General features: G+C 41.3%; 2 protein-coding genes across 3 annotated transcripts in view; both read right to left on the minus strand.

Annotated features, from left to right (window-relative positions):
- Nucleotides 1-12,419, minus strand: part of kmt2d (lysine (K)-specific methyltransferase 2D) — a 34,592-nt gene extending 22,173 nt beyond the window's left edge. Inside the window, exons 1-24 of one of the 2 annotated variants that reach the window (XM_053316954.1) lie at nt 11,962-12,419; nt 9,470-9,552; nt 9,065-9,176; nt 8,777-8,979; nt 8,505-8,614; nt 8,234-8,396; nt 7,390-7,561; nt 5,840-5,954; nt 5,501-5,679; nt 5,081-5,385; nt 4,886-4,893; nt 4,445-4,499; nt 3,888-4,282; nt 3,625-3,738; nt 3,385-3,498; nt 3,119-3,223; nt 2,854-3,035; nt 2,414-2,578; nt 2,109-2,218; nt 1,929-1,973; nt 1,631-1,819; nt 1,366-1,536; nt 1,154-1,276; nt 36-157 (exon numbers count right to left, since the gene is read on the minus strand). In XM_053316954.1, coding sequence (XP_053172929.1) covers nt 36-157; nt 1,154-1,276; nt 1,366-1,536; nt 1,631-1,819; nt 1,929-1,973; nt 2,109-2,218; nt 2,414-2,578; nt 2,854-3,035; nt 3,119-3,223; nt 3,385-3,498; nt 3,625-3,738; nt 3,888-4,282; nt 4,445-4,499; nt 4,886-4,893; nt 5,081-5,385; nt 5,501-5,679; nt 5,840-5,954; nt 7,390-7,561; nt 8,234-8,396; nt 8,505-8,614; nt 8,777-8,979; nt 9,065-9,176; nt 9,470-9,518 — 3,306 coding nt within the window. In that variant the 5' untranslated portion in view covers nt 9,519-9,552; nt 11,962-12,419. Of the gene's footprint in view, nt 1-35; nt 158-1,153; nt 1,277-1,365; nt 1,537-1,630; nt 1,820-1,928; nt 1,974-2,108; nt 2,219-2,413; nt 2,579-2,853; nt 3,036-3,118; nt 3,224-3,384; nt 3,499-3,624; nt 3,739-3,887; nt 4,688-4,885; nt 4,894-5,080; nt 5,386-5,500; nt 5,680-5,839; nt 5,955-7,389; nt 7,562-8,233; nt 8,397-8,504; nt 8,615-8,776; nt 8,980-9,064; nt 9,177-9,469; nt 9,553-11,961 lie in introns of those variants that run through there. The other variant, XM_053316953.1, reaches the window with a different exon arrangement.
- Nucleotides 12,420-15,328: 2,909 nt separating this feature from the next.
- Nucleotides 15,329-21,400, minus strand: dhh (desert hedgehog signaling molecule). The gene is made up of 3 exons (XM_053316927.1): nt 20,430-21,400; nt 17,442-17,703; nt 15,329-17,297 (listed from the first exon to the last, which is right to left on the minus strand). The coding sequence occupies exons 1-3, from the start codon at nt 20,739-20,741 to the stop codon at nt 16,477-16,479; spliced, it is 1,395 nt and encodes a 464-aa protein (XP_053172902.1). The 5' UTR covers nt 20,742-21,400; the 3' UTR covers nt 15,329-16,476.
- Nucleotides 21,401-24,522: the final 3,122 nt, after the last annotated feature.

The raw sequence follows: 24,522 nt of genomic DNA on the forward strand, positions 1-24,522 counted from the left end.
TTTTAAAGCATAGACAGCATAGAGAGACCACAAACCTGGAGATAAGTTGGAAACATGTCCTCAAGTTTGCTCTTCTTACGGCCCCGACGTTTCTTGGCCTGTTCCTCACCTTCCACTGGTTTGGGATCCATTATGTTATCAATGTCAGGGTGAGGTCCTACATACATTAAAACAGAAGAAATTCTGTTGCCCTAATTCACAGTATTCATAAAGAAATTGGGCCAAACTACCACTGCTGAAGGATGATGAGTGGTCATTCAGACCAACAGATAAATGCAAAGAGCTGCTATGTTTTTACCAGCACAAGCTATGACAAGTTCAACTCATTTGCATAATAATGACCCACCAGTTTTTTGAAGAAGAGAGGTGTGTTAATCAAACAAGATTAATGTCTGAAAACCCTGGAGCCTTAGCGATGGGACACAATAAGCCAAAAGTCCCATACTCTACAAGCTAGTGATGTAACAGTAGAAACGAATGGATTAATAGTATACATTCATGGTTCAGTATGTACCTTTGTTTCAGTCTTCTACTGTCTTCAACTATGAAAATGTAAAGATCCAACAATGCAACAAATTACTTAAAACAGTTGAGTTGTGCTGCAGTGGAAAACAACCTTTGTTTCTTGCAAGGATTCAGGACACGTACCGACAGCTGTTTTATGCTGATTTACGGTCCAACTGTATATAAAGTAGTTCAAACTAGCGCCACCTCCAGTAGCTACAAAAGTAACATGCCGCTTACACACTGAGGTTTTAAAGATGGAATGAAGTCATATATAGTATCAGTCAGAGGGACCAAACTGCTTACTTTCATACTTTTAACTAAATTTTTCTCTCAGAAGTGGTTCTTATGATATGCTATCTGACCATAAGAAATAAAATATTTTTATCTTTATTCTAGATCACTTCACTCAAAAGGTGGTGTGAAAAGCTGACTGTCACAGAGAGGGGAGGGGGACGATTAAATACAGTATCACTTCACTATGGAGATAACTGAGCATATTTTAATAATAGTGTTGCACCCAGTGTTATGGGTTTATCATTTGTCTATCATCACTATTTTCTGTGATGAAAAACATGAAGATTGTGGAAAAACTTCATTGTAACATTGAAATATTGGATGAAATTAGTAATTTATTATCGTCACTAACCTTCCTCAATGGTTCTCTCTATTGGATGTCCATCTAGCGTAGTCTCTCCAGCCAGCTGGGCAAAAAATTCTTTCTTCATTCGTGTGTGACACTTTCTTTGTCGCACCATGAAGCCTCCAATTCCTAGTAAAAAAAATTAATAAAATATCCATGAATCATTTACAAATACTCCGTGCTTTTGCAAGTTGTTTTGTAAAATTGTGGAAGTTTACCAGGCCTGTAGGGTTTCCGCTTTCTTTTTTTGCCGTCTTCTGTCTCCTCTGCCCCCCCTTTAAGACCCTCGCAGTCAGCCATGCCTTCAGTGCCTCCCTCTGCACCACCTTCTCTGTCAGGGCTCCCAGGGTTCTCCATCTTAGAGTCACAGTCCATGGGCTCCCCACAGCCTAGATATACAAGTTAACATTGAGTTTGCACAAAGTGTTTTGTATTAAAGGAACGTGTTCATACACCAAATAGATGAGGGGACAGTGTGCCAACCTTTTCCATCATCCCCCTCTCCTTCAACTTCCCTCAGGTCCATTCCATCAGAACCTCCTTCACAACACAGGGTACCAAGACGAGAGCGACGCTGCCGTCTCTTGTGCAGGGGAGACATGGAGATGCTGCGAAGCAGGGACATTCCTGATTCTGTCAACCATACACCCTCCAACCGGTAGAACTGGGGCTCTGTAAAGTGAGAATTGCAAAACTAAGTGACCTACAACCAGACAAACATCAAACACACAAAAATCATGTAGAATGTGCTTGTGATAATAAATAAGAATAAACCACTAACCTGGCTCTTTGATTTTTATGGAAGCCATAATGGCTGACTCTACTACTGTGGACAACGGTAAAAAGCAAGTGGGAAAAAAACAAAGAAAAGTCATCAGTTATCAGCACATGCAAGAATATTCCATGAATATTTCTGTAACCGTAGTCTTCATGTCTTGAGTTTTAAAACAGAATCACTTACCCACAGGTTTTGGAACATATGGGGTGCATGATGTGCATGCAAAGCCCTCATCAGAAGCTTGTTCCACCTCATCCTCTGTGTACAGACTCTCACAGACAGCATGGACCCATCTGCACAGGCACACAGAAATGCATTGATAAGCATACTTTTCATAACAAATCACACAGCAAATCAAAGATCTTACGGAATAATTCATGATGTGAAAAATATATAAATAATCCATTCCCTGCTAGTCTTCATTAGCTGCAGTCTAATGAATACCTCAGTTTCTGTGTGCACATGTAGTTCTAATGAGCATCACCCACCGATCGCAGTGCTGACACTGCAGCAGCAGCTCCTCCTCCATAAAGTTCTCTCTGCATACTGGACAGGTGACGAGGCTGGCACAGGGGCCACAGTGGGTGTAGTTGTTCTGCCACTCACAGTGGAAACCCGGTGAGCTGGAACCACACTGTACACAGCACACACACCTACATGGAAGTGAAGCACACTGTAACAATTCTACAGCAAATATGCAAGATTTTAAAAAAAATACAAACGCCAATGTGAGTTGCCTTTTTTGTTGCTACAGAAGCAAGAGACAGAGAGAGAGGCCTCTGAATTGGTAATGCAGGGATGAGGCATGTGTGTTTTACATAATATGCAAATGTACATGTATTAATTTCCATTTGACCCCATTCAAAGTTACAAGGCTGAACGAAGCATTGTACTTCTTGAGTTTATCTTTTTTTTTTTTTTTTTTTACCATTTGCACTTCCAACCACCCTTGGGTACTGTGTGCAGGGGCGGGTCCAAGCAGTAGGTGTGATAGCTGACATCACAGTCATCACACAGCAGCAGACGGGAAGGGTCAGAAGCCTTTCCACAGACCTCACACACAATACATTCCAAACAGCGCCAGCCTTTACGGAGCATCGTCTTGGTGATCTGCAGAAATAGTCAGGTTTAATATATCAGGATTTATAAAGTACAAAGATGAAAAAAGGATCAAAGGATAACACTGTGCTTACTTTACTGTTCACACAGTAAGGATGGTAACACTGGGCACACTGAGCACATGCCAGTAACTGCCCCTCCGTACCCTTTCCAAAACTGCCACACACAACACACATATCCTGAAAACAGAGAGAACATGAGAAAGAAAAATTATTTAGAGGAAACGTACAGTGTGTTTGCATTGCATTTAACAGTGACAAATGTGGTTCTTGGTACAACAAATGCCACACTAACCAAAAAAACGATAACTAAAAATGTCACACTATAACAAGGTCTATACCTGGAGCAGGACAAATTTATCAGTGTTTGAGAAAAGAACCACTGTGTTCTGCATGGTGTCATCTTCCTCATCGTCTTCCTCCTTATTTATTCCAGTGTCTGTAGTCATGCTTAGCTGTACACAAGGGATCAAGCAACATATCAAAAATATTTAATCAAATCATAATAATCATAATAATGACCACATTATCAAGGTGAAAGAATTTCATGCTATTTCAATGATATATAAAGTACAGCTCACCAAGAAGGCATCGATGCAAGAGGCCATGGCTTTGAGGCGTGACCTCCCACCACGCCCTCTCCCTACACTACCCCCTCGAGGTCTACGCTTCCCCGGGAAACTATTGCTTCGCCCCTACAAACCAAGGAAAACAATCTTAATGTAAAGTCACATTGAAACAATGTAACACCAACATCTTAAAAACAAAAACAAGAATTAAACAAACATGTCACATTTTTAAATATAATCACTCAAATGTGTACATTTGTACACTTGGACTTCACCTGTTTGACCCGTGAGCGGCCTGGGGATCCTCTGCGTTTCACCTTCTCTCTGTCACTTCTGAGGGGTTCAAAGGGAAGTGAGTCATCAGTCTCTGTGAGCAGGTTATCTGGGTGTGAGCGTCCAGCAGGCATAAGGCCGAACTCCATGGAGTTCTGAGGATCAGGTTCTCCAGGAGAGCCCAGAAAGCCACTGCTGCTCTCATCTCCATGGCTCATAATGGACATCTCATCCAGCAGCAATTCTGGCTTTGTCTCATGCTCGAGCGGTTCCTGCTTAATGTCTATAATATGCCCTTCTCTCAAGTTCTCATCATCCTCTTCGTCTTCGTCCTCCTCCTCTGAGTGAGGTAGTAGCCTGCCCTCCATGTCCACAGCAGAGAGGGCCTCTTGTGTGTCTCCTGATAAAGACAGAGGAGACTGGGGGTCCTGGCATGGACTTCTCTCCTCCTGAGCAGACATGGGCAGATGCTCTGTTTTGTCCGCAGAGGCAGAAGAAGCTGATAACTTTGGTGGAGCCTTACTGAAAAGTTCTGTCATAGGCACGCTGTCAGATCCACCCTTTAATAACTCTGGTGATACTTCTTGTTCCACTAAAGGACTGGCCTCCTGCTTCTCCACCTCCATATCTTCAGGGCCCTGCTCTGACGCTGGTGTTGGTTCTACTTTAGGCTTGTTAGACTGTGTCTCTGCTATGGAGTCCTGGGAAGGTGCAGCTCGGGTCACCTGGCTAACTGCCTCTTCTACTCTCTCTTCATCAGCAGGTAGACAAGAGGCTCCCTGTTCTGTTGTTGCACATTCTACATATGAGAATAAGGAATGCATGGTTATTAGTGTTATCATTTACAAATCTATCATTAGTTGAAGCACACCGTCATACAAATGATAAAGTACTTCTTTGTGTTCATTTTCAAATATGCACGTCCACGGTGGGTTCTGAGTTTACCTGTAGACTCGGGTGGAGCCACAGGCACCGCAGAAGTTAATTCTTCTTTTGCAACCTGTGGCCCTTCCTCCATGGTTGTGTCCCCAGTGTCTGTTGTCTCAACAACTGCAGACTCCACCCCTAAAAACCAGAATTAATTAACTTACATAGGTACTGCTAAACAAAAACACATCATTTTACTAGTCCAATAAAACTCGTGACTGGCATCTCTTGCAAGCTTTGTTTTATGTAGTGTCTGAATCGGACTTACCCAACTCCATGGGTGTTTCTTTGTCAACCGTGGCTTCAGCCTGACCCGTCACTGATGTGCCTCTCTCGCTTGGTGTCACCTCAGATATGTCCGTCTGCTCTTCCGTCGTCATATCTGCATCAGTTTGGATTGTCATCTCCACCAAATGTACATGTCCTTCAGTCTCCTCAGATGCCTCTCTGGTTTGTATCTCTGCTTTGCATGCTTGAGTGGCAGGCAGCTGCTGCTGGTCCTGCTTGCAAAGCAGGCAGATGCACTTGGCTTCTGGAAGCTCCCCCGGTGAAGCACACTCACTGTGCACCCACCTAAGACAATAAAAGAAATCATCAAGATGGAAAAATGTTATGACAATATGAGCATCAGTCCCACACATGATAACAAATTCCAATGAATGCTATTTCAATTGCACACTATATTAACCTGTGGCACGTGCTGCAGCACTGCAGAGCGACAGATGGATTGGCAGCTCTGCTGCACACGCCACACACAGAGCTGCGTTGTTGCTGGCAGCCTTCACACACGGCGTAGTTGTCAAACCACTGGGCCAAACCTGGCAGCACAAGTCCACGGACACCACACTCCGTACATACGCGACACCTCTGGCATAACAGGGAGAAAGTGTAAACCAAATGATCAAGGCAGCACTCTCTTTTAAATAAAAATGTGTGATGTGTTATAACTGTCTGACAGTCTCCAAAAAGTACGTGAACTTGTTATATAGTTTCTGAGGTAAGTGTTTCAATGACAAATGTGACTTACTCTGCATTTCCATGGGTCCGAGGGTAGAGAATCCATGGCTGGCTGGAGACAGAAGGTGTGGTAGCCCTTATCACAGGCATCACATACCAACATTTTGGAGTCTTCTCCTGGTTGTCTATGAAATTGAAGAATCAAAACATTATTCTCAGAAATGGAAAATAACGCTGAAGTGAAATAGGACAAATGCCTTTAAAAACAAGACTAGGTCAAAACCTAATATATGGCTGGACAGTGTATGAAATGTTTGAAGATATGCCTAGTTCTCTTTGATTAAACATAATATAAATTGGAAACTTTTTCAAAATTTCAATTTTATAAATGTGAAAGTTGGCTAAAATAAAGAACAATGTAATTACATATTTTCCTATGCTAGAGAAATTAGGATTGTTGAACATACACAACAAGTCATGTTCTCTTAAGAAAGTGTTCTCAATAAAATATATTTTAAGATCCAATTGAGGATTAATCCAACACTGTCACATGTGAACACTGAATAAACACGTTCAAGCATTTTCAAATAATAACAAAAAGTACTAAAGTATTAGGATATACCTGATAAGCAATGGGATAAGCATATAATGCCAATTGACAATGCATTCATTACATAACTATGATCACTTAGGGAGACAGGAACACTATATATAAAATCATCATACGAATACATAAGCCCTTCACAATTAAATATCTGTTTTACAGGATGAAACATATGTGAGGAGAATAGCTGTGCTTTTATAGAAGGAACCAAATTTGACCATCTCCTTTTTTTTTTTTTTTTTTAAACAGAAAGTTTGGGATAATATTCCACATGCTATCTGGATCTTTTAGACATCTTTTAATCCAGTTAGTTTTGATTATACGGTTGAATGAGGAAAAGTCAAAAATGTTAAGACCTCCCCCTCTGTTAGAGATGTAAAGATAATCTCATTTTTTACCTTGTGTGGCTTATTTTTACAAATAAAGTTAAAAAAAACCTGTCTAAACAAGAGATTAAATGTTTGGTGGAATGAAGGGAGGAAAAAACATAAGGGGCTATTGTCTTTGTATTATGGGCTGCCCAAGAAGCCCACACAGCAACCAGCCCCAGCTCCCAGAATGATGACGGATGTTGACCGGCCGGTCATCTTGGGAGGCGGGCTGATGGTAGCTGAGATGACCAGTTAGCACCTGGCCAGCATCTACTCACATATCCGAAAATGTCTGCGTTATTTGAATAAACAAACCTATCCTAGAGAATCTAAATGGTTACTTTCTCACCTGGGAAAAAACTAAAATTGACTTATGTAACACATTAACAGTCCGACAGCAAAATTTAGAACAGCTTTTAGCCTGGCTCCACCATCGCAGCCATTTGGTGCGAAACCCATTCAGGGATACTTCACTGTACTGAGCTTTGGTCAACTTTTGAAGACCAATGGTGTAACTTCATCACTCAGCTATTCACTCGGTCAGTCATGGACAATTGCAATTATAGGGCTGTCTCCACTGTTGCGGTCCAGCCAATAAGAAATATTAAGCACTAAATCTCTTGCTTAGAGTGCAGTTTAACTCACCTGCAAGTCTGGCACACTTTACACTCTGGGCACTGCCATCCTGCCCGCTGAATGGGCGTGGCACCAATCTCCAGACAGGCAGCATGATAATGTTGGCCACAACCCGTACAGAACAGCAAGTCTGTGAGCTCCCCCGCTGAGTCACACACTGCACACCAAGCCTCTTCACCCGCTGTAAAAAAGAAAAATGAAATCACATCAGCATATTTTTTGGGGGGTTTTTTGTTCTTTTTAGTTCAACCTGGAAGTTATAAGAGAATAGTTAGATAGCTAGTGGCCACTCTTTTAAAAAAGTGCATATTGTACTGTTAAGCAAAGTGAAGCATTGCGAACATTTAAAAACATTTAAACAGAAAACATCGCTTTGATTGCTTTTTTCTCACCTTCAAGCAATGCAGGTAGCTGACATTTTATGACAACAAAGAGCATACAAATGTTCAAGGACTTGGCAGAACAGTATGGAGCAGTCCTGGTTGTCTTACAGGAATTTCGAACTCGAAAGAGTTATGGCATTGGACAATATTGCCGTTTGTTGACAATGGCAGCTGATCATTGTGTTTGATTAAGAGTAAAAGGTTAAGCATTATACTGTGAGCATGTCCTAATTAACAACATCATAGTATTAAGGAACACTGTGCTCAAGTAAAAACAAAAAGGGGGGACTGGGGTGCGTGTAGTCAAAGTCAAGTCTGAAGAAGGCACAGCTGAAATGTCTGTGTATTTTCCCTCTGTGCTCAAGTTTGACAGTGAAAAACTAAATAAAGAGGAATCTATCTAACTGACTGCTTTGATTTGAACCAAGTAATACCATCAACACTTTGATGGAGATGCTTGTTTTTCTTACCCAACTCCTCTGCCTTGTCTATGTGCTCCGGACAGAGGAGGACCAACTGTTTCATGGACTGGAAAGATCCACTCGCTGCCGCGCAGGGGAAGTGGTAGAACCGTGAGCAGCCCTCAGCATGGCATCGAATGGTTGCACCCAGCCTTTTGCAGTGTTCGCAAAGCTGAAACAAACCAATTGTAACAAGTAAGATCGTATGAAGGAGGCCCCTGTTAATCATTATATTCTCATTTGATACCATCTAATCCACATCTATAGACAGGGCACTTACCCGCTGTGTCCCTGAGATAACAGCCTTATCCACATTCTCCAGCTCCTCATTCTCCATCCGCTTCACTCCCTCTGACCACACCGCACACCAATGATGAACCCAAAATCCCCCTGTTCATCACAAAACCCAAATCAGTAAAATCTCTAACCAAATTTCAGTTCTTCATCCCTGCACTATATTCATAGCAGATGGAATCCAGAATATAATTAATTTGTAGGGTTATTATTTAATGTACAATAATAAATTACAAATTATAATAGTTTGAGGTTAACCTGAGTCGTCAAAGAGCGCCGCCACACAGGGAGAGTCAGAAAATCCAATGGAAGACAGGTCATCATTCCCAGGCTGTGGCAGTGGGGAAGCTGATGGCTTGAGGGTCACCTGCTCAGAAGTTGGCCCAAAGTGTCTCAGTTCCCGCTGTCCATGCAGGCTGCGCTCCACACAGTTGCAAAGAGCACATGCTCGAACACTCTCTCTGCACAGTCAAAACACAAGCAAATATTCAGTTTTGATGCTGCTTATTGGGAGAAAGACTCCACCAATATGAATGAAGAACTTACACAGGTGTGCTGGAAGAGGCTGCAGTAACACCAGACACGTCTTCAGCAGCAGGAAGGGCTTTAGACTCCCCCTCAGAGGAGACAAGCTGCTTTGCAGGGGCATTGTCATCAGCTACAAACAGAGAGAGGAAAGATTTATAGAAGAAAAATCAAAACACTCCACTTCAAGAACAACAAACAAAGGAAAAAACGTGTGTATAAGAATGAAGCTTTCACAAAACACATAATAACCTATCTGTCATTGAGCAACAAAATTCAAATGAATTAATTCCCACTGTGTTCGCATCTAATAATTTACATTTACAAATCTCTGTTGTGGGAAAATACATAATCTGTGTATTTCTCTTAAACATTTGAGAACCTTTCAGTTTACATCAAACCCCAATACAGTATGATCATCATTACCTGTTGGTTCCGACTCACTCTCTTCACAGTTTGATTTCTGCTCGTCCATCCCCCGTGCTGATATTGACCTCCTTGACAGAGATCTGCAATTTAAATATATAAGTAGAATCAACTTATTAATGATAATCAGAAGACGTACATTGTAAGTAAATCTTTCACAGCATGCAAACAATCTGTGGACATTTTGTTGGGTCACTCTGTTGTTATTGTCTCTGTCTGTTATTATTGCATGAATAATGGATGGAATAAAACATATCTTATAATAATATTAAAATAAAACACTTAATACACCTACTTAACACATTAGATGTAGGTTTGGTCACATAAATAACAGCTAACAAGTATGCAGGTCTCAAATTCCAAAACAGACCAACATATGTTCATCAATATGAAAAAAATGCATCTTCCTTTGCCACACCACAGCTCACACTGACCTCCATACCCATCCAAACGCACTTTTAACAGATAAGGACCTACAACCAACAATGCAAACAATTACACAGAAATGACGTGCCCTGTCTTTAGCCGATTTCATTGTGTTAATCTGACTAACGTTAGCACTAATGCAGCCGAGCTTTTCTCGCAAATAATGAAAATAGCGCCAGGGTTACAGCAACCAGATCGATCGGAAACTGCTTTAACACTTCAAATACTCATTTACCCAACAATGCATAATCCAAACCGGTGAAACGACAGTGGGAAAAAGGCACAAAATATGAAAAACAAAATTGTGTTTTCCTAAATAAAACAACCATAAATCGGGATACACAAAGAAAACACAACTTCCGTGTGCAGAACTTCCTGTTGCAGCGGTGCTCCTTTCGTGTTGAACCTTTGTCGCTCACATCATAGTTCCGCTGCAAGCTTCACGCAATTGACAAAAATACTGTAAAAAACTATACAGGACTAAACAGGTTCACCATTGTTTCATCCAAACAACTAGCAATAGGGTGCTACACCGTGTCTCTAACGTTTAAATGCCATTAACAAGACGAGACATTGAAAGGGGCCGATCGGCTTAGGTATATTTTACTTATGGTGTATGGCAGCTTCGGCAATATTTGTTCATATGATCCTTAATCTCCCCCCCCCCCCAAAAAAAAAATAGACAAACAAGAGAATAATCTGTGATACGATGCTGTACGCCCCGATCAAAGGTAAAGGGCTCGCAGAAGAAGTGTGTGTGTGTGTGTGTGTGTGTGTGTGTGGGGTGGGCGGCTTCGAAATGTTTAGATACAGCCGAGAGTCTCGTTTCATCAGTAACATTACACACACACACAGACACAAAATGATTTTGACTGAGAAAATAATCCTTTGAGCTACTGTTATCATACAGAGACACACACACACACACACACACACACACACACACAGTTCCTTTTTGTATCCCTACTGGGCCATATCTGTCTCTTTTCTGGTGTTTACTTAAGGAGCAGGAATCATCTTAATCTAAAATAAGACTGTAATGGATTACAGCGCAAAACCAATGACAATGTCAAAACTATTATTGGGTGTGCATGCTTGAGCAGATTGTACTGTAACGTTACAATCAAAACTGTCCAAATTCAATTCAAGACACATAACCTTATCTGCACTATATGTAATGAATGCTGTTTATCAAATAGCAAACAGGCTGTGAATGTAAAGTATCTTATGGGAGCATGAATCTCCTTTTGTAGCGTTACATGTTCGTAATAAAGGCAGCTATAATGTGACAACAGTGAACACGCAGCCTCCTCTCGATAAGTGACTAACCGGTCCTACAAAAACACAACGGGTGTTGTATCACAGTTTGATAACCAAATAAACAAAATACACGTTGTCTCTAAAATTAAGTTGTTCAGAGTCAAAGTGATGACATGACGGCCAAGTTAACGTCTTAAGGTCCTGGCTAGCTAAGTTAACGTTATAGGGGTTAACGTTACTAAATAACTTTGGCCGTATTTGTTCTCGTTTTGTAACGTTGTCTACCACCTGCTGCTATTTGTTGCTTTGCCAGGGTGAAAAGCTATTGAGATTTTATAGTTGAATAACTGCTAAGCTAAGCACTATTTCTAAATGTAAACATCGACTTCAAAAGGGTTAGTTGTATTCCAGCAAATAGCCGCGTCCAGTCACACTGGCGACAGTCTGATACGGAAAAGGCAACAACTACCGATGGTGACGTAGCAGCAAAGTGTCCCGAAGAGGCATAACTACGAGAAATACATTAAATATCATGCACAGGCACACACGCTTGTGAAAATGTCAACCAGTTATTGTGTGGGAAAGACCTACGACTGAGGGACCGTTCAACATTATTCAACATGAAGTTAGCACTCAGGTAGCTTGGCTAGTCCTCCAGCAAATAGACGGATCCATCCAGTGGAAGCTAACAGCTACATGTTACCGACAGCGGAGCTAACGTTACCCGGTCTAAGGTCAGGGTTGGTGTGTCTCTGGGTATGTCTGTTGCAAGAAGTTATAAGAAGACAAAACTAAAAGCAGCTCACCTCACAAAAACAATATCGTCTCCTCATACATCAGCAAAATCCAAACAGCCACACAGCTTCCCAAAACGCTGATGGTCGCTTCATTTTATGTACCGGACTAACGCTGCGGCGAGCCGGCTGGAGGGAGAGTGGGGGAAGTGCACGTCGGCGGAAGGCAGGCTGCTCAGTGCTGCTAGCTAGCTCTTCAACTAGATGGATAATGCTACGGCTAGCAAGCTAACCAGCAACTTGAGCTTTGTGTCGAGTGGCCGTGCACTACCTGGGGGACTACTAAACACCGAGATAGGTCTTCAACCGGTCCCGAAAAGTGTTTCCCAGCTTCATGCAGTGATCTCAAAAACTACCTATCCGGGCTGGCTTCTTCACACCAACTAGCTCTTCTACTCTGTGCTGGAATCTCGCAAGTTTGCACAAAATAGTGCATCCGAAAATCACAGCCCCAAACTTTGCTCACACGCCAATACGTGTGTGTTATTTGTCTTAAAGTTTTAGTCGACTGCAGACATTCATCTATCTAAATTTGCAGCTCAACTTTGCATGGGTACCCTTGTGTGGGTCACTAGCATCTGTTCACTTCGCTGAACTGCGTTGCGTCTGCACACGGTTGTTCCGCCAAGCGGCTAGCAATGCTAGCTAACAACAACTACGTCAAAAAAAAAAAATACATGCATAAAAATGATGTTATTACTCAACATCAGTACATTTTGTTACAGCATGAGAACAGCCATTAAAAGCTGTGTACGGTTGGTCTTCTGGCGCACCGCACAGGGTTGTAATTAGGAGAGCGCGGACCACTTGAACATGGTGGATATTAGCGTTGGATATTAGGTCATTAGATTTTCGGATCCAGGGAAGCCATTTTTTTATTAGATTGTTATGATTGCAAGACCAAAGCGACTTTGACATTCCTGCGGATTCATGCAAATGTTGTTTCAAATGATATGACTGAACTCGTTTACGTGCATTGTTCATGGCGCTGATCGTAACAAGTGTGCATGGTGGCTAATTTCTTAATCTTTATCTGCCTCTTTACCGTTTGCATTGGGCATTAAGCTGGAGTGACTGAGAATGACTGATAAGTGTAATCGATTACTTGAATTTTGCCGTGTACTGACATCATTTTCGACCATGCTTACAGCAGGTTCACCGATGATGACTTGAATGAGCCATTCTATTTAGATATGCTTTAGGATCTCATTGTTTTGCCTCTCCTAGATAATTACCATAAGTGATATTTGTTTTTGTTTTGATTTTGTGTTTTAACAAGCGACGTAGGAATAAATATTCCAAATAACATAACTGCATTGAATTTAAATAATGCTACGTTGTGTTAAACAGGGTGACAATATACCCTTTCAACCCTCCACCAGACAAGTAGACTACACTTTTCAACCCTTTTATGCTCTGACACTGAATCAGCTGACAATTCACTGGATGGCGTTTCCATTAAAAAAAAAATAAAATAATGATAATAATAAATTATTATTATTTTCTCATGCAATTCAAAGATAAAATCTGTTTATTGACATCTGTTTTTTTGACTAATGAGCAATCATATGTATATAGGGGGTAAATTTAATACAGATTGTGTGGGGGATGGGTTTTGAGAGGAGCTTTATCACAGTGGCATGGATGACCTAGGAAGGATGGGATCAAGGAGGTTGTTTTGAGAACTCATCAATCCCTGTATTGTCATTCTGTGTTGAGCTACCACTGAGTATACCACTCAGTTTTGATATTAAAATCCTAACCTTCCATAAAAGCGTCCCAATTGTTATGCAGATAAGTGCAGACAGTCCTCTTAGAAATACATGTTTTTGTTTTTTTCAAAAAATAGTGCGTCCCAGCCCAAGTTCTCAAATGTGTACATCTTCTTAAATCAAGGCCCATTCCTTCACATGCCATTCATGGGCCACACTGCAAACAAGAAGAATGACATGCAGTACAACTTGGATGTCACTGTAATGATCCTGTGAACTAACAGAAAGTTAGGTTGGGTTACAGTTTGTTGAATACAGATAAGATCATAGGACATCCGTGAACATGCTTCAGAACAAAAAATTGGAATTGTTACAGGTAAGTAGCTAACTTAGGCTATAACTCAACATTTACATGTAACTATGGAGCGGAGCACCTGCTAAATGTCTTAAATGTAAAGATAATGGTAATTACAGATGAATGACTGATAGCTTGTGCTCTGTAGGCAGCGAACAAGTATCTGCTGCAGTGGTTAATCTGCAGCTGATCTGCACTGAAATTTATGTGGTAATGCATATGTGTAGAGGCCTCTATGTATTTACTGTAGCCTACATACTCTACAAGATTTATTTTTTAACACAGTGAGTACGCATGTGTCCTCAAGCCTCTTACAACTAAATGAATGAAATAAATATGTATCACCAAAGTTTTAATTTTTCACACAGTGGTGTGGGTGAGATCAGCATTTCTTTCATAATTATTATATCTATCTGAGAAAACCATGCTTTTTAGAACTATAAGTGTTTAAAGTAGCAGCAACCTCTTAATGGGTATTTAACAGAATGATTAGGGGTTTCATATAGGTATGTTATTGCTAAAATCAGAAAAAAAGAATTGGCTCTGAAGGCCTATGTTTCAATTTTACATGGATTTAAATGCTCTACTGTCAAATTCACATGGATTTAAATGTTCCACTGTCAGCCATACCCAGCTGGTACAGGTGTGCCTAGTATTTTACATACATTTATGACTTTTTTAAATATTTGTTTAGGGCATCTATGAGATTGTTAGTGCATGAATGAAGGGTGTGCAGGCTTTCATTTTGAAAATAGGTTATTACTGGTCCCCCTGACAGGATTAGTTAACTCCCCATTCAGCTTTAGCAAGATTGGATTAGATTTTGGGTGGCTGACTAGTTGGAAGGTAGTGACTGATTGGCCAATGGATGTAAACAGAGGGTGGCATTAGGACATAAAGCTTCTCCTATTGGCCAGTCAACTGAGCGAGTGCTTTCCCATCTGCCTCCTGCATCTCAAGGATAATCCCCTAGAATACTGTACCTCCACAGATGTTTACAACAGAACATAAACCGGAGGAAGAGAATACAATTTTGGTCTTCATTGTGTAATTTGTCACAGTTAAGTTGAAAGAGCACTGGGAAAAACACTGTGGGATACTTTTACAGGAGGCAGTTAGGTATCTTTCTGTGGATATTGTATATGTTTTGAATACAAAGTTTTGATACCATATTGTTGGTTACTCCATTCAAATAATTGTTATATTACATGTGCTGTAAAAATGCATTACGTGACAAAATTGCAATAATGTTTTATTGTACATACATGGTTATCAGTATACTATTGTATCATAATACAAAAGGTTTGTTGAATTCAAGTTTATTATTCAGTGTAGATATTATATTTATCAAGACATTGAAGAAATTATATGAGATCAAATTCACAGGTGTGATACCAGTTCATCCACAAGGGGGTGTATAACCCTGGACTACTTGTCCTGAATACAGCCTCACACATCATTATGAACATTTGATGAGTTGTTAGTAAAGTACATGTTCAGTTCAATAGGCAAAAATTGGAGCTCGTCACAATTTACAGTACAGGTGGGTACACGTCAGTAGTGTAGATGGGGTTCAACAAAACACAGTTGTGTAACAAATGCATTGTACTACACCATCAACATATCCAATACTTGTGACCCAAACTGATCAATGAACACTAATTAAGCTGTCTCCTCTAAGATTCTGAGAAACCTGATAACTCCCTTGAAGGAGCTTAGTGATAAAGGCTATAATAAAGTCAAGGTGGTGGCACAGTGTGGAGAATATTAAGTATGCCTGGGCTTTTCATTAACCTGTCAGCCTGTTGGACTAGATTTCCACAGAGGGCCTTAACAGTGTAATGCACATAATGCTCAACTACGAGTCCTAGAAATGATATTTTGCATATGCCTCAGGTTCACCACACATAGTGACTCACACACATAGCAAGCAATGAATCAGCTTAATTGACAACATTTACTACAGAGCTGAAGAAAAAACTGTTGCTTAATAAAATTACATTTTAATTTCTTTTACGACATAAGTGAGAACCCACAATACATGTAGAATTAATTATAATAAAATGAAACATTTATATATTATGATTCATAAAGTACAAAAATAAAGATTCTATGATGGTAAAATTAATTCCTATTCCATTAGAATAATACATCTTTTACATATATATTTGAAATAATTAAAAACAAATAACATGATGTACAAATAGAGTATGACATAGTCATTATGACATGACCATTTTTCATGAACCTGCATAATTTGTCATCAAATTCAGTATTTGATCAAATATCACTTAAGAATGAGCATTTACTGTATATCATTATGATAGCACAAACAACAGTGACAAAAGCAAGCAAGCCATTCCAGTGCTTTACATTTATTGAAGAACAGGAAGCGTTGGAGTAAATGTAAGTTGTAACATTGAACAGTACGATATGTATCAAGTCTATACTTTCAGGCTTTTAAGGATGAAATGAGTTGGAGTCTAAGAAGACAGACCCCAAACTGTACAGTAATTTAGCATACCAGTGCACATTTGATGTCTGTCTTTGCAAGGAGTGTTTCCCTTTAATTTCCTTTCTTAGAGGTCCATTCAGATTGTCTTGTTTGTTGAGAGCGCTACTATTCATATCTACACCTGCTCCGTCCTTTGTGTCCCAAGTGCTACTATGCAGCAGAGTCTTAGTGCAAGTTGTTTCACTGTCGGTAGTCTGCTGTTCTTTTGTTGTCTCTCCCCAAAGCAGCTGGTTGAATGAGGAGAGGAGTCGCAGAGGTCCAAACGCCCAGTGTGCGAGTCTGTGGTCCTCCACCAGTGCATAACTGGATGCCAGCACCCCATCAACAAACAAAGTCCCATCTTCTGTCAAGGGCGCATACACTCCCACACTCTCCTCTACTAAGACTGAGCTGATTCGAGACGGACAGACTTGACCCTCTGCTATGTGGATAAGAACACAGTCGCCTGTTCTGGCTCTGCTGGCAAATTGAGCCTGGTACTCAGTGCTGTCAAGTCTACAATGGGGGGATAAAAACACCAAATGATGTGGAGTAAGGGCCAATCTATGGCCGTCTTCCGTTTCCAGAGAAAGAAAAGTAGACCAGCTGTCTTGATCCTGGTGCAGAAACAGGAGGACTTGGCTGAACACTACTTGGCCTTTCTCAGACAGAGCCAAGACCCGGTCCCCAGGAGCTAGTGATGACAGGGTCTTCTGCCCCCCTCCAGCAACAGTCACCTGGGCCCAGCCAGGGAAACAGCCACCTTTTTCCACTGCGACAGAGTGATCTGCAGGAGGATCAGCAGAAAAAAACAGATGACTAAACACAGATCTTTTTTTGTCTTAATACAGTTAATACATGCAGTGAATGAAATTTGACAACACACACTTAACAACATGATCTTCCATGAGAGCCCACTCCTTAAACTCACCAGCTTTTACTGAGCAGTGGATATGATATTTGGACTCGTAGTGGACCCAGTCAAAACCGGCCTCCACAGCTAGCTGGGCGAGGAGTCCATACTTCTCTGTTTCTCTGTCATCAGTGGTTATGTCCACAGCCCGGCCTTCATAGTGCAGAGAGCCGGGAGGATGGTGACCGTCCTCATCCCAGGCTTCTGTCACACGCAAGTGTACCCCTGGCCACTGGTTCATCACTGCTATCGCCAGCTTGTTCAGACAGTCCTTACACCGCTAGAAACAGAATGAGACAAAGGCGATAGAATCAGTTTGGAGTATTTAGGAGCTTGATCAATAAATCGGCTAATATCTTGGCTGATATTACAGCCATGTCACAGACATATGTCAACAGACAACAAACACAAAATTGCAAAGATATGTTTGAGGTCACTTATGCAGGAGACTGTTTCACCATTACATAGCTTGTCATATCCACCAGAGAGCATTGATACGTTTATTTTTTCATCTGTAAAATGTCTTGATTCATACATATCTTGGATGCACTTCTTTCATCAGATTCAAAAATGCAGTATGGATCGCACTGTAGTATAACATTATTCTAAAGAAAAGTGCAATTACTGGCAGGGTTGAGATCTGATAGCAAGTTACATTTTAGTTAAGTACCCCCACTCATTATACCAGCCTAACAAAATTAAATACTGTGAGCAGCTAGTCAATCTTTGAGTTTTAGTTCTTAAATATCAAAAGCTAAACCTAAATAGATTCAATAAAAGGATTTGAAAGGATTGAGTCGCAACCGTTTCAATGACTAATTGGAGTGACTAATTTGAGTGTATAAATAAAGTTCTTGTGAAAGAACATGTGAAGCTCTGTGAATTTTATTTCTATCTGTATGTTTGAATATTTTCAGGTTACTTTTCTTGTCGAAATCCCAATGTGAGTATATTATTTTGGCTTTTAAATGTATTGGTGCAGCCCATTTATTTAGGAGGGAAGGGCTGGGCATAGAGTGTGTCTTGTGAGTGTTTTCTCTGTATTTTCAGATAAATTGAGAGAAAATAAAAGCGGATTCTTAGTTTAAGACAATAATTACACTGTGCTGTGTACAGTGAAAACATGTACAGTATGAACTCCACTCACCTCCACTAGAAATGACAGACACTTGTAATCATTTATTAACAGGGGAAACAGCACAGCCTAAGAAAAGGAGATATGAACAGTATGTGACTCTACTGTATACCTCAGTGCACAGCCTGATTTCAGTGCAACTCCGACAAGAACAAGTTCAGTATTTCAACACCGTCTCTGGCTTCCAGGTTATAATTATTTTGTCTTTTGGCATTATCTCACAATTCCTCCTCTACTCTGTTAAAGGCCATCTCAACCTTGCTCAAACAATCGGAGAATAAGAACAAAGCTACTGTAGCAAGTTTGGCACATTCCTTGGCCTTTTCGACAGGGTGACAGAATAATCAAGGCCATTCTCTGCCTTTCCCCAATTGTGCCAGGCATGAGTTTCTCAGTTTCACCCCTGAGACATTTGATCAGAAATGAGCACAGTGACTTTTAACACCCCCGTGGGCCATAATGTTACGGACTGTGTCAGCATTGTCACAAAATAGCAGGCTGAAAAATGATGACGTCAGCATATGAGGTGATACAGTCATTATCATTTCTACAAAGCCTATTCACTTGTGACTTGTGATGTGGTAAGTCTTGTGGCATGTAATTGATTGAATAAAGTTTCTTTTTAAACTGAATAAAAAAAAAGAGAGAGAGAGAAGGGTTGGGAGAGTAAGAGATGAGGGTGGGAGCGGGAGAGATGGAGTGAGAAAAAAGTTGGGTGAGAAGAAAGCAGTGCAGCGGAGGGAAGACCAAAGCGAGAGGGCAGAGGGGAAGAATTTATGGGCACACACGGGAATGTGACAGCAAGAGTGATAAAGAGAGAGGGACAGAAAACAAACTGGGTACATTTTTCTCGCAATGCCACTGAAGAGAGGCGTTTCATTGTCGGAACTACAATAGTCGCTTTTCCAACGGTGCCATTACTTCAGCAGGCGGGAATTTTGTATAGGCGACCCCTCTGTGTCTCCAAATGACGCACAAAGAGCGTCTTTCACATCTGGGCAAAAGAGGGGCACATACACAGATAGACACACAGTCAAACTAGGCATCAGAAGGGCACACATATACGACCGCAGATTTCCATCACATACAATAACTCAGGGAGGGGAAGGAACACAAGATTCATATCCTAAACAATCACGGAAAGCCGCAGCATCCAAAGTGGGTTGAGTGCCCATCTCCTGGCCCAGGTTTTCTATCCTCTGAGCCACCAAGTGTCTTTTCTCAGCTTAAATTGAGATTTGAATTTGGAAACCTATCCCTGTTAAACAATCAGTAATTTAAGTTTAAGTGCTATGCCTGGATATTTCTCCCCGTAGGGCGTCAGAGAAACCTGTGATAGGAATAGTTTTATTTCCAATAACAAAGACTTTGGTTAAAGATTAAAAGGAAGTGTTCCTGAAAGGGAACTCAGTCTCTTAAAGGGTAGTGTTGAATTACATCCTGATCTTCTTATCTCGAGAAAAGGGAGGGGAAAGTTTGGTTAAAACTCACACACTCTCTGTTGAGCATTTGTTTGTGTTAGCAGCCTGGCAAGGGCAGGTATAGCTTAAAGTACAGCAAACAATGAATGAGGTTATATGATTTCATTTAAAAAAAAGTGCCATGCTGAGTTGGCAGAGTACAAGTAATTCATTTAATGTAACTAATCAGTCGCCCAGCATAGGGATTAGTCTTGAAAAAGTTCAAGAGACACCAGTGGGAGCATCTTTCTGTCAATCCGCAGCTAATTTTCTGCCCTGTCAATTTATTTCATAATGCTTACCATGCAGTCATCACATATCACTGGGGTGGATGGAAACAAGTGACTCAGTGAATCATTCAGTTCGACTAGGAGAACTTGAATTTGACTAATCATTATGCCCAAGTCTCACCTTAGTCATGAAGCGGTCTGCATTGGTGTTCTCCTCATCTTTGAAGACAATGTCTGGGTTGTAGTTGCACACAAGTTCATTGAAGCGCTCAGAGTTGCGTGTGATCTTGCCCTCTGCTCTCCCGCTGGCCCCAAGGTTGTTTTCTGAGAAGTTGGGGAAAAACTGCTTGTAGTGCATAGCTGTGAGTTTCCTGGGCCGGTGGCGAGGGGGGCCATACCCAGGGCCCGGTCCGCATCCCTGGACCAGCCATATACAAGTCCACACAGCAAGCAGAGCAAGCTGTGCCAGGCGGGCCCACCAGGACTGCTTCATTGGGGGGGGTTGTGGCTCCCAGGAGTCAGTGGCTCACAGTGCCTGCAGTGATAGCCCAGTTCCAGGTGTGTGATAACATGTGAATGAGGGTCAAATCTTGGTCCATTGCAGCTCATGGAGTATTAGTGCTGATATTTTTAATCATAGAACTTACTAACTGATGGGACAGAGAGAACTCTTTTTTATTTTATGCACTATTGATTCTAAAAGGAGCTTAAAAGTACAAAGTCAGCTGTTCTGACTTAGGTTTGTACTGTTTTGATGATTGCTTTGAGAGCACAATGAATGATCTGATTGGTTCAAATCTAAAGTTTATGAAGTTTGGCATCAGCTATTAAAAATAAATAAGAAGACATACACGCTTTCAAATGTTTCTGTCCAAAAGTTTCACCAGATATCAGCTGATTTTAAGCCTCCTGCGAATTGAAAGTCATCTTCATACGTCCTTCGCTGGTACCTTGTCTTGACGCAGGTGTTTTTCGTTGGGTTCTGCTCACTTACCGCTTCTCTCCTCTCCAGGCAGCTTCTTCTGACGAGACACACAAACTCCCTGCAATTCCTACGGACGCTCCCGTGGCGCTCTCATCCTCTCTGTCCATCCAGAAAAGCTTGTCTTGAAGCAGTTTTTTTTTCTCCTTCTCTCCTTCGTCCACCGTCTTCTGTCGCGTATCAGCGCTCCTGGCCACCTTGCACCAGCCATTGGGTCTTATTAGCGTCCGGACAAGATTGCCCTCCCTTCCTTTGCGCGCTCCCACTGCGACAGCACACGCCTCCAATTCAACCTTACAAGGGACATATGATTGGCCTGCATTTGTTAACACAATGACTCCCCCTTCACCTCATTAAATATTTCAAGGTATTTGATTTAAAGGTAAATAAAATACTAATACTGTTTTGGAAACTTTTTGGACTAATAATATATCAACATTAATATTTAAAACTAAAAATATTAAAACTTTTCAGACATGGTAATTTAGGTATCAACTGCATTCATGAGGCATTATAATACATTTACAGTACAAATATACCCCCAGACTCTCACGTCTATTGAATATATTTAAACCAACATGCACTTGCATCTGTTTATCATCCCACCTACCACAAAGGTCAGCTGTTAACTCTCACTGTGATGACTTAATGTTATTAATAGTTAGAGTTGAAGGAGAGGGTCTTAGAGAGAAAACAAGTGTCCAGCCTTGACACCCCTTGACTGTGACTTACAGTGTTGCCTTCCTGTGTTTGGGGAACTGATGTGACCCCCTGAACCCGGTGCACCCAAGACCTCTCCATTGGAAACACCCGCAGGCCACATCAACGTATTATTTTTATCCATCTTAGAACAATGGCTGGGAGAGTCATAAAATGTGTCAGATAATGCCTCGAGAGGGAGCAGAAAAGAAAGGAATCATTGTATCTCAGGGGTCTGACATCTGTAATCACATACGGAAGCTGGAATTAATGGCGGATTAAAGGTCAAAGTGTGTCACTGTCCTATCTCCTGCTTCCTGGAACACTTGAGGACTCAATGCATCATGGCCAGTTTCTTCACTGTGAGTTTGTATTAAAGAATCTTTAGTCCGCTCACAATAGAGTGGACTGCTCAGTAGTTTCTAGATATTTACAGTTTTGTGTCAGGACATATCTTAATGGTTCATTGCAATTGAATGTTAAGATGTTTCAAGATTAAGTCACTATAAAGACATTCATAATATCTGAAGAGCACTCGTCACCTGAATACCCTTTCAATTCCTCATACTGTGCCTGCAGCCTGATCTACACAGCGCTCAAAATTTGTTTGGCATAGCGTTGAGGCAAAGGTCACCAAGCTTCTCTGTGACCATGGAAAGGCATCCTTGTTAGGGAAGGGTCCAAAAGATCCCAGGATGTTAAAGGGAGGGGTGGCAAGGCGAAGCTGCATCTTCCTGTCCTTATGATAAACATAGAAGAATGCTCAAGTCTGGCCCGAGAAACTCAGATGAGAGACATCAGCCTTTTTGACAAATGCAGGGAATGACTCAATCAAAAAAAAAGGAACAAACACTTTCATATCTACAATTACCCACACCGGTGTTTCTCTTCAAAGCAATACAAGAAAGGGAGATTTCCATCTGACATGAAAGGGAAAGGAAGGAAGAAACATCTGCGGGTTGGAGATGGAAATAAAGTCATTATTATTAGTTTTTTATTTTGGTGCGCCTGTCCCTCTGCCCCCCTTCCCCCCTCCTCCTCCTCCTTCTTCTGGCTCTTAACATTTACTCCCCCATTTCAGGATGGGAGTACATGGCTGGGTGAATAGTTGAGTTTCCTGCAAAGCCACAGAACTGAAAATGACATCTTTCCTGCCAGGGTTAGCCTACCCTGCTTTGTTCTTTCCAAATGAGCGCTTGTGCTTGCACACAGGCAAGTAGTTACATACCTGCAAGCCAGGTTTTCCTTCATCTGTGGAGTTCTCCAGAGGAAGCATAAAAATGGGCACTTACTTGACCAGTGCAAATGCAGGATGAAAATAGGATGGCAAGCTCTTTCTTTATACACATTCATTATAAAATTCAATGTAGATTTTGAAACTTTGCTGGCTTTGACATCTCAAGTGTTTGTCTTGTCTCATGAAGCTGAATAGACACTCCACTTCCTCAGATGGAGGCCGTTAGAAGGGTTGAGGGAAAAGGAAAGTCAAGGAACGGACACCTAACCACCTTCCTCCCCTCTCCCAAACACGACCCATTCTACTGTCTCTGACCATCTTATCAGTGCAGGAAGAGGCAGGGTGGTGCATTCTAATGTGGTTGCACACACGGGATGATTCTTGGCTTATGTATTATAACTTTGTGCTGATGGTTACCCACTGTGGAAAAGAATATACACGTGATGAGTTCAGGTGTACAGCATACTGTGATGTAAAACATGTAGCATAAACATGTAAAGTCTAAATTTAAGTTGCTTTGCTCAGTCTTGATATGGCCTTTGAAAGAGAGCACCAGTAAGCTGAGGTTGAGCCGATGCTGCACTGAAGTGGACAATAGACTGAGAAGGGTGGAACTTCCTGGCCCCAGACATGCAGGTCAAAGGTCAGATATGTTGCTATACCTTGTTTTGTGAACCTGACCCCTTAAATATATTTGACGTGGTATAGATACTGTATGCTCACAGAATACACCTTTTTCTGACTACTCACAAATTTGACAGGTTTCTCCCTAAAATCCATGTCACACCATTCACGCAGTTACCCAACATAGCAAAGGCCTGTGCCAGTCGATTGTGTGAGGAAAGTGTGCCATGAGTGTGCATGCAGGATGGCGGGCAGCTACGGCAAACAGACAGTGCTGGCCATTATCAGTTGATTAGGGAGCAAGTCTCGCCTTTCCTGTGAGTGGTTCTGTATTTGCAAGCGTACAAACGAGGGAATAACAGCCCTTAATGCACTTTGGCATGGACTTCAAATGGCCGATTGTCAGGAAAACTAATCTTTGTCTTTTTCCCCCCTTCATTCTTATGTTTTGACAATAAAGATAGCCTATCTCATCCCATTACAAGCAGCCGTCTCCCGCCTTGTCCCCGATATGCCCAACAACCAGTCCAGTGGAGTGTGTTACCCAATGGGACTACTAGGACACTTTGATTGCATGGCCTATCAACAGTTCATATTTTAGATGTTATCCTAATTTTTCCCCAACTAAATACAAGGTTAAGATTGTTATGTATGGTTGTTTGTGTGTAATGTGCTGTGATAGACAAAAGTAATCAAATTTAGTGAACAATTGTTTTCTAATAGGCCAAAAAG

This window comes from Scomber japonicus, chromosome 4 (assembly GCF_027409825.1).
Source record: "Scomber japonicus isolate fScoJap1 chromosome 4, fScoJap1.pri, whole genome shotgun sequence".
Taxonomy (NCBI): domain Eukaryota; kingdom Metazoa; phylum Chordata; class Actinopteri; order Scombriformes; family Scombridae; genus Scomber; species Scomber japonicus.

Coding starts and splice junctions, on each gene's coding strand:
- dhh (XM_053316927.1), bottom strand. CDS start 20,741: ATGAAGCAGTCCTGGTGGGCCCGCCTGGCACAGCTTGCTCTGCTTGCT. Junction 17,704..20,429: donor CAGACCGCTTCATGACTAAG/GTGAGACTTGGG, acceptor TTCTGTTTCTAG/CGGTGTAAGGACTGTCTGAA. Junction 17,298..17,441: donor CCACTGCTCAGTAAAAGCTG/GTGAGTTTAAGG, acceptor ATCCTCCTGCAG/ATCACTCTGTCGCAGTGGAA.